The sequence below is a fragment of the Mauremys reevesii genome, linkage group 24, assembly GCF_016161935.1.
Source record: "Mauremys reevesii isolate NIE-2019 linkage group 24, ASM1616193v1, whole genome shotgun sequence".
In the NCBI taxonomy this organism is placed as follows: domain Eukaryota; kingdom Metazoa; phylum Chordata; order Testudines; family Geoemydidae; genus Mauremys; species Mauremys reevesii.
This window is the reverse complement of record NC_052646.1, coordinates 714,016-723,370: the sequence shown is the minus strand read 5'-3', so window position 1 is coordinate 723,370 and position 9,355 is coordinate 714,016. Positions and strand designations below refer to the sequence as shown.

Genomic DNA, 9,355 nt, shown 5'->3' with positions numbered 1-9,355 from the left:
ACACTTCGGCAGCAGGTCCTTCACTCGCTCCAGGTCTTCAGTGGCACTGAAGGACCCGCCGCCGAAGTGCCGCTGAAGACCCAAAGCGCCGCCAGGTGAGTAAAAATTAAAAAGGCGCCTCTAGCCAGGGAAGGGATTCTCACTGGGTGCGGGGCCCTCTTAGGCGCGGGGCCCGATTCGGGGGAATTGGTGCCGCCCTGGTCAGTGGTTCCGGGGGGGGGGAGGGACCTGGGAGTCAGGACTCCTGAGTTCTAGGCCTTATTGTGACTCTGATGCTTTGTGTGAGCCTGGCCCCACTGTGTGCCTCAGTTTCCCCGGTTAGCTGTACAGTGGGGCTAACCCCTCCTTCGCCCTGGAGGGTGTAGGGTTAAAGCACATTGTGCCCCATGTGGGCCACCCCGAAGGTCATTATTGGGAGATTACAAATGCATGCAAGCAGGGGCAGCCCACGTCAAGCCAGCACCAGTTTGGTGGGAGCTGGAATCCTGCTAATGCAGTAATTAAAAGTTATGGGCTGACTTCATGGCTGGCTGTGAACAGGGAAGCTGAAAGAGGCCATGGTGAGGGCCCCCCCGCCTGCCACAGGAAGCTGCAGCCAGCAATGGTAGCTGGATGCAGATGGCTCAGGTGCTAGGTTCTGGACAGGTGGGGGGGGGGGCTTGCTGTGGGATCTGGCACCTCGCAGACCCCAATGGACCTGGGATAGTGGAAGGAAGGCCTGGCTCCAGGCCGCCCCCAACAGCCCCAGTCTGTGGCCATCGATCCAGCTGCCCATGTGACATGCACATTCGAGGGATGCCCTGGGGATCTGGGTGCTCGACCCTGACCGGCGCATGGCCCCGTGGCAGGTGACTGCCATGGGAAGGTGTGTCAGGACCCACTGCCCTAGGGAGCCCGGTGACAGCCACGGTGCCAAGACTCAGAGGTGAAGTTGTCTTACCAAGACCTTCCAGCGGCTCCGGAGACTTTGCAAACCCAGCATGGCAGCAGCCAGATCGAGGCCGCTGTGCCGTGTGGGGCATGCAACATTACCCACAATCAATGGCTCATTATGTAATAAACAAGGGGAAAGTTGTTTTGCAAGCGGGGCTGAGTTATCGGCTCACAACACTCAGGCGAAGCTTAACAAGAATGGATCGGTGTTCGGGGCAGATGCAAGGCGATAGCGCGCGGCCATGCGCCTGGCAGACAGCTAAGGCCCAGCCCCGGGCCTGAGCAATCTCCCTTTGGCAAAGGGATTCTCCTGGGAAGGCATTTCACAATAGCAAACACTGGAGAGCAAATAGGAGGGGGGTGGGGGCGCTGGGCATGTTTGTGGCTGGAGCTGAGCCCTGAGAGAACAGACATGGCTGATAAGGGGGAAAGGAGGCGGGTGCCTGTTATCCAGCTGCCTGCCTATCAGAATCTCGGCTCTGTCCCCTGCACCTTATCAGCCGCTCCCCAAGCCCCCTTTATCCCGATGGTTTTGATGTCCCCAGAACACATCAGATAAAGCGGTTCTCTGGGAGGTGTGGAGGGACAGCAGGAAGGCATTGCCTGCAGGCCAACTGGCCACTCTGCAGGATCCCTTCACCCACCATTGAAATGCAGCCGCCTCAGGGCCAGGGAGGGTAGCAGGCCAGCGCTTAGCCAAACCACTGGCCAAACTCCCACTGGCTTCCGCGGGGCAGGAGTTGGGCCTTCATCGGCGCCCAGCAGCACCAGGCCAGGAAGTGAGGAGCCCTGGATCCCTGCAGTGCGCAAGGGCTGGCGCTGAGCTGGGAGCCTGGGGCTCACCCTGACCGAGTGGCTGGCAGGCTGCCCGCAGTACAAGCACCAGGCCGGGGTCGTGCCCAGTGATACCAACATGAGCACTCGGGCGCTGGGGAGCCTTGTGTGGGCACCCAGCACAGGACACAAACCCACCCCCAGAGATGAGACCCAGCTCCTGCAGCAGTGCTCCCAGGTGCCTGGTTTGTGTGAGCTGCTGTGTGTATGTGTTGCCTTGCGCTGTGCTGTGTGGTATTGCTGTTTGTGTGCATCACTCTCTGGGTTGTTTTGCCATAAGTGTCTCTGTGTGTTGTCCTTTTGCTATCTGCCTATTGTCTAGTGTGGTGCTGTTCTTCAGCTGTGTGTGTGTGCCTCTGTGCACTACATTGTGTTGTGTGTTCTGTGGCTGCGTGTGTGTGGTGTTGTGTTGGTTTTGTTTTGCTCTGTATGGGTGTGTTGCTCTGAGGGTACTGCCCCAAGCGGTGTTGCTATGTGGTTCTGTGCGGTGGTGGTGTCCTACTGCCCAGGGTTGCTCTGTGTTGTTGTACTGCCCCGTGTTGTTGTTGTGTTTCTTTGTGTAGCATTGTGCTGCTCCGACTGCACGCCCCATGTGTTGAACCGCCTCGTGCTGTTGTGTCTACGCTGGGGGCGGGCCGGCTCCTCCCGCCCAGGGCGGTCCGGGTACATAAGGCGGAGCGCTGGGGCGCTGTGCCCAGCACACAACGAGCCATTGACCGGCCCCATGGCGCTGCGCTGGGCGCCCCTGCTCGGGCTGTGCTGCTGGCTGGCGGCCGCGGACCGGCACCCGGTGTTCTGGAACAGCTCCAACCCCAAGTGAGTGCGGGCGCTCCGCACCCCGCCGCCCCGCTCCGCCAGAGAGCGCGGATCCACGCCCGGGGAGCCCCTGGGAGCCCCCAGCGCGCCCCTCCCCCGGCCGCGGGACCCCGGAGCTCCCCCCCCCCACCAGCCCGGGCCCCAGCGCGCCCCGCCCCCAGCGCCCGGCCCCGGGCCCCCCCACCAGCCCGGGCCCCAGCGCGCCCCTCCCCCAGCGCCCGGCCCCGGCCCCCCGACCAGCCCGGGCCCCAGCGCGCCCCTCCCCCAGCGCCCGGCCCTGGGACCCCCGACTCCCCCCACAGCCCGGGCTCCAGCGCGCCCGGCTCCGGGGCGCTCGGGAAGGAGCCAAACGAAACTAGCCTGGGAATCTGGGCTGGGAACAAGCCGAGGGTGCCCGGCTACGCCTGAGCCGTGCTCCGGTCACGCGTGGGGGGATCTCGGCTCAGGCTCCGGCGGGTGCCGGGCTCTGGGACTGGCCGCGCTGCCTGGGGGCGGGTCCCCGGGAGTGGCGGGGTCTCCCCCGCGCCCCACGGCGGAGTTTGTAAACACGCGGGGGGCGGCCCCCGCCCTGCCCCCCTGGGAGCCGCCGCTCCAGCCTGCGCCCCCGAGACGGGCCGGGAGGCGAACGGGAGCCCGGGCGGGAGGCTCGGCCTTTGTTCGCGGCTCGCGGGAAGGCTGCTCGCCAGCGGGTCCCGGTAACGATCCTTCGCCCAAGCGGTGCCTCCCTCCTCGCTACGCCCCCGGCTGTGACCGGCCCCTGCCGGCCGCGGCTCCGCGACGAGACCTGGCCTGAGCCGGGGGGGGGCTGCGGGCTCCCCAGGACTGGGGCTGATCTGGGGGCGCCGGGCGCAGAGTCCCCAGGACTGGGGCTGATCTGGGGGCGCCGGGCGCAGAGTCCCCAGGACTGGGGCTGATCTGGGGGCGCCGGGCGCAGAGTCCCCAGACTGGGCTCTTGCACTGACTCGGGGCGAGCCGAGTAAAGCCCCCCCGGAGCGGCCCCCCCCCGGGCTGCGGGAGGGGGGGCAGCCCTGGCCCTGGCCCTGGCAAACCCTCTCCCGGGTCAATGTTTAATCGGGGCCGGTGCAGCTGGCAGGGCTGAAGTTCACCCGCCGCGGGGTGTTTGTGCCAAGCGCTGGGGCTGTGGGGGGAGCGGCGGGGGGGGCCCAGCTGGCCCTTCCTTTCCCAGGACCCAGCTCCCTGCTGGACTTGGGCCTCTTCCTTCCCGGGGCTGGCGCGGGGCCAGGGGAAGGCGCCAGGGGCACGGGGAAGCGCGTGCACCGGCAGGAAGCCTGTTGACAAACACCTCGGTGGGGCAGCTGCAGGAGGCAGGATGTGGGGCGAGCCCTGGTCAGGCTGTACGAATCTGCCCCCCCTCCCACCCCCCAGTCAGCTCCAGGTGTAGGGCTGATGGGGGAGGCAGGTCCCAGCGGGTTTGGGACCCTCTGCCTGTGCCTTGGGACAGGGCATGGGCACATGGGGGGAGGGTTATGCCCCACACAGGCACATGAATGGGGGGGTTCATCTCTCACTTGCCCCCCCCCGTCCCCAGTTGGGAGCTGCCACCTGTGCAAAGAAACAAAGAACTGGCTGCAACTGGGGTCCAACCACTGCCGGCTCCGTCCCCCAGGACCTGCCCCCAGAGCTGGTACCGCTGCCCAGTCCCACCTCTGCCCACCTCATCCTCTTGGGCTGGCTCAGGGCACCGGGTGACGGGGCCACACTCCTGTCATCTTCGTCCCCAAGGCCCTCCCTGCAGCCCTGCTGTGCAGGGGGCTGAGCTTTCCAAGGCGCCTGGTGCCACCTCGTCCCCCTCCCAGTGCAGATGGGACGGAAGCTCCTGGCTCTGCCAGGCTGGTGAGCAGGGGAGGCCCAGACTTCACCAGTGGAATTACCAGTTGGGGAAGCGCCTGGTGGGTGCTTGCTGGGAGCCATCTCCAACACTCCCCAGCAGGGCCCTCCCCCGGTACTGGAGCTCTCTGCCTGGGCACTGAGCCTTGCACAGAGGGGCCTTCCCAGCTGTGTGGGGCAGGGGGATCACTCAGCTGCCAGCCCCAGCTTGGCTCGGGGTGTGAGGTCGGCTGGCTCACTGGCCCCAGGAGTGGTGGGGGCAGAGACGCTGCTCCCCATCCCACCCCGTCCCAGCTGTTGTGCTGCTTGCTGCGGCCTGCCCCAGAGGTGACTGCAATTCTGGGGGTATCTGTGAGGTACCTGGACTGCAGGGGGCTGGAGCAGGGCTAGCTGGTTTGGGAGGTGGGAGCTGCTGCCCCCCCCCTCTGGTGGCCTCTCAGGGAGCAGAACCCAGTTCCCCCAGTGTTGCCATGTCCAGGTGGCTGAGATGCCTGCCTGCAGCGGGAGGGGGAGAGGAGCCCTAGTTAGGTGATGAGATGGGGGAGCAGCGTGGAGCGGAGACTCGCTGTCTGCCCTGGCTAATGGGGCAGCTGTGACAGCTGCTCACATTCTCGGCTCCCAAGGGAAGAGCAACAGGACACCAAGGGGGGGTCAATTACTCCCCTCCCTCCCCCGGGGGTCTCTCCCTCCTCCACAACCCCCAGCCCCCCAGGCAGCAACTCCACTGAGCAAAGGCAGCCTGTCTGTGATGTCAAGGGGCAGGTTTGGGGTGGGCCCAGTGCCCACCCCTGGGGGGAGAGATGGGCCTGCCTGGGGGACAGGGTGACTGGCTCCCAGGAATCTCCCCTGGGGGAACCTGGAGATCCCAGGGCAGCATTAGGCTCTTCCCTGCTCTGAGGCTCCTGGCCTGACACCATGGGGAGGCGTGAGGCTTGGGGGTCTCGGCCCCATGCTGGGCACTGGAGCTTTCAACAGGTTATTGAACCAGGGCAGATTATTTTCCCATCTGTTTCTTCACCTTGTAAAATTCCCCAGATGGTGTTTAGGGGGAGTGGTGGGGATATACTGCTGGGAAATCAACCCCCAATCCAGTGGCTGCTCTGTTACCCCCACAATCTGCACTGGCCCCTCTGTGTCTGGGGCATCTGCCCCTTCCCTCCCCCCTCCCTGGACGGCTGCCCCCCCATGGTGCAGAGGGCTGCATTCTTGTCAGCACAGTCTCACCCTGCATGTGTCTGACCCCTGGGTGCTGACCACTGACCGTGCCTCCTCCTGGCCCCAGGTTCCTGGCGGACGACTACACAGTGGAGGTCCGGCTCAACGACTACCTGGACATCATCTGCCCGCACTACGAGGAGGGCAGCGTGACGCCCCACGCCATGGAGCGCTACACCCTCTACCTGGTGGAGTACGAGGAGTATGCGGCCTGCAAACCCCACTCCAAGGAGCAGATCCGCTGGGAGTGCAACAAGCCGGCCGCCCTGCACGGCCCCGAGCGGTTCTCCGAGAAGTTCCAGCGCTTCACGCCCTTCACCCTGGGGAAGGAGTTCAAGGAGGGACACAGCTACTACTACATCTGTGAGTGCCCAGGGAGTGGGGCCTGGCCGGGCTATGGGGGCACGGGGCTGGGGGGCTGGGGGGCTGGGGTGGGGGGGCACTGGCCTGGCCTGGGCTATGGGGGCTGGCCTGGCCTGGGCTATGGGGGGCCCAGGGCCTGGCCGGGCTATGGGGGCACGGGGCCTGGCCGGGGCTATGGGGGGGCAGGGGGGCTGGGGTGGGGTGGGGCCTGGCCTGGCCTGGGCTATGGGGAGGACACAGGGGCTGGGGGATGTGGGGCTGCCCAGGGCTATGGGGGGTGCACTGGGGCTCAGGGATGGGGTAGGGCCTGGTCGGGGCTATGGGGGGGCACGGGGGCTGGGGGGGGGCCTGGTCGGGGCTATGGGGGGGCACGGGGCCTGGCCGGGGCTAGGGGGGGGCTGGGGTGGGGCCTGGCCTGGCCTGGGCTATGGGGAGGACACAGGGGCTGGGGGATGTGGGGCTGCCCAGGGCTATGGGGGGGTGCACTGGGGCTATGGGGGGCACACTGGGGCTCAGGGATGGGGTAGGGCCTGGTCGGGGCTATGGTGGGGCACACAGGCGCTGGGGGACCTGGAGGCCAAGTAGGAGGGGGAGTGCACAGGTTTGTGGGAGGCAGGTAATGCCGTGGGGGTGACATGGTCTTTAAGGTGTTACGTGCCCCCCGCCCCCACAAGGGTCTGCTCTCTGGCCCCTGCTCTGATTGGCCTGGGAGAGACCCTGACTCCCGGGGCCTCCCCTGGCAGTGGGAGAAACAGCCCCTGTGGCATGGAGAGTGCAGCTGCCGGCTCCCAGCCCAGCTCTGACCCACCTGTCTCTTGTCTCCAGCGAAGCCAATTCACCACCATGGCGACGGCTGCCTGAAGCTGAAGGTGACTGTGGCTGGCAAAGCCAGTGAGTATCTCTGGGGTCTTGGTCCCTCCCTGCCGGGCACGGAGCCCTCCCAGCAGCCCAGCTGCACCGCCATGCCCTGCCCGCCCTCCGGGGAAGGGACCCTGGCTCCTCACGGCTCTGGGGGAGGGGCAGAGCCCTGCGCGGGTATGAAACATGCATCCACCAACCTGGTCTGTGGCTAGAAAGCGGCTCCCTGCAGATTTGCAGGGCTCTAGGCATGGGCTCTGCAGATAGCAGGGAATGGGATCGACTCAGGCTGCAGAGCGGAGGGGTGAGGCCGGGGCATGGGCTGGCTGCTGGGGCATGCAGTCAGTAACTGCCCTTCACCTGCTTGTCTCTGTTTGCTTTGCAGCTGGGATGCTGCCCGTCCACACCCCAGTGCAGAAGGGGGGGATCCAGGCAGGTACGTTACTGGCGCTGACCAACAGATCCTAGTGGCCTGGTGTAGCCTCTGCCATATGAGGGGCTGTGGGGAGCAGCAGGCGGCTGGGCGAGGGTATTCCCCATGGAGCTGTGGGTCTGGCAGCCTCAGTTCAGATTCCTGAGCTCCCCTCCCACTAGGGTACAGGGAAGAGCCTGCTCCAGGTGTGGAAGGCCAGGTCCTGGGGCAGGCGGCAGGCCAGGCAGAAGGGATGTTGGCAGAGCCCTGCCCTGGAGCAATGCAGGATTGGGGGGCAGGACGAAGAGCAGCCACGCTGCGGGAGGGAGGTGGCACAGCATGTGTCTGGCCACGTCGCTGCAGCCGTTGCCTTGCGGCTCACGTGTGACCCAGCTGCTGGGTGTCAGCCACCGGCTGCGCCTCAGGCCCCAGACACCCATGTCCGAGAGCTCACGTGGCTCCTGCTTTCTCCCCTCTCGCAGATGACGCAGACGTGCAGGTCCTGAGGAGTGTGGGCCAGAACTCGGCGCTGCGGAGCAGCAGCCCTGTCACCTTGCTCAGCCTCCTGCTGCCCCTGCTGGTGCCGCAAGGCCTGTAAGGTGGGAGCCTGGCTGAGCGGCAATGACTGAACCGCTGGATGGCTACTGCTGCTGGGAATGGACCCTGTGGCCCAGAGATGTGCAGGCCCCTGGCTGGGCTGTTGCAAACACTCACGTGAACAGCTCTCACGTGTGCACCCCCAGCTGGGGTCTCAGCCAGGCGTGCGTTGGCAGCCTAAGGACTTATTACGGGTCGAATGACCCAAGTGGTCAGTATTACGGGTCGAATGACCCAAAGCCGAGCTAAGCAACCAAAGCCACCGCAGCCCTGCGGGGAGCGGCCCTGCAGGAGGGGTCGCTCCTCCTTACCGCCAAAGAACAGACCACCAGCACTTTCAACCACTCGCTTTGAGAGCGGACGACAGCGGCTGCTGCCCTGGCTGGACGGGCAGTGGCTCTGGACTAGGAGGGGGTGGGGTGCTGGCACCTCTGGCCGGCTGAGCCAGCCCCCGTGGAGTGTGCAGGATGGACAGGCCTTGCGGGCTGCTAGCATGGAAGTGTCCTGCAGGCAGAGGCACGAGTGCTACCCACGCAAGCAGCCCATGGACAGGCTGTGTCGGTGGGGCTGAGTGCAACCCAGGGACTCTGGGTTTGCTGGGGCCGTGGTACCACCTTGCTGGAGCAGGACCTCCTGGAGCAATATTCCTTCTGGAGCAGGATGCTGGTGTCAGCGATTTGAGTGCCGGGATTCCGTACGGTGTGACACCTGGAAAATAGTGTAGACGTGTCTGGAGCAGGTGCCCCCTCCCCAAATTCTGACCTCCTATGGCAATTCTACTGATTGCAGCTTGGTTAGGGGCCTGGGACTGTCTGGCCTGAAGCAGGGAGCTAGGCTACAGGCTCCCCAAAGGAGACAAACACCTCCTCACAATTGCCTGAGGATGGAATGAGCTGGCAGCCCCAAACCCATGACGCCCCGGTCCCTCTACTCATCCCAGCCTGGCCTCTCCAGTGCTAAGAGTTCCTTGAGCACAAACTCCCAGCCCCATTCCTGTCTGCCTAGGCTCATTGCCACAGTAACTCTTCCTCCTCTCCCGGCCCCACCCAGGACTCCCTGTCCTCTGTGTAAAGCAGCCACCTGTGCTGGAAACAGGGTGGGGCAGAGGCTGAGCGTAGCTCCTGGCTGGAGTTCCCACCACGGGCAGGTCTCTAGACGCACTGTACGACCCTGTCTCCACGGCCTGTGTGCGCCTCGGTGCCTGGAGGGGGTGGGGGGCTCATTCACCCACACACCTGCTAGGCCCTGCACGGAGGAGTGTATATAACGTGTCTCGATTTGTAAAGCTTCCTTTTTACCACTGAAATTTTTATACAAATGGTCTTGAATAAATATGTTTGGATATGGCCAGACTGCAGCTGCTGGGGTGGGGGGAAGGCGCCAACTGCACTCATCTAACAGCCCTGGCAGGACAATACCGTAGCCCCCCTGGGACTCCCTCAACCTAAGGACTAGGATGGCTCCAGCATCTCTTCCTCC

At 65.1% G+C, this 9,355-nt stretch overlaps 1 protein-coding gene across 1 annotated transcript; it reads left to right on the top strand.

Annotated features, from left to right (window-relative positions):
- Positions 1–2,473: 2,473 nt before the first annotated feature.
- EFNA1 (ephrin A1) lies at positions 2,474–9,236 on the top strand. The gene is made up of 5 exons (XM_039513079.1): positions 2,474–2,583; positions 5,714–6,009; positions 6,835–6,900; positions 7,253–7,303; positions 7,762–9,236. The coding sequence occupies exons 1-5, from the start codon at positions 2,492–2,494 to the stop codon at positions 7,875–7,877; spliced, it is 621 nt and encodes a 206-aa protein (XP_039369013.1). The 5' UTR covers positions 2,474–2,491; the 3' UTR covers positions 7,878–9,236.
- The last annotated feature ends 119 nt before the right edge of the window (positions 9,237–9,355 follow it).

What these genes read in the sequence shown, in the direction of transcription:
- EFNA1 (XM_039513079.1), top strand. Translation starts at nt 2,492, where the DNA reads ATGGCGCTGCGCTGGGCGCCCCTGCTCGGGCTGTGCTGCTGGCTGGCG. An exon ending in ACACAGCTACTACTACATCT is followed by an intron (nt 6,010 to 6,834) that starts GTGAGTGCCCAG and finishes TCTTGTCTCCAG; the next exon opens with CGAAGCCAATTCACCACCAT. An exon ending in GAAGGGGGGGATCCAGGCAG is followed by an intron (nt 7,304 to 7,761) that starts GTACGTTACTGG and finishes CCCCTCTCGCAG; the next exon opens with ATGACGCAGACGTGCAGGTC.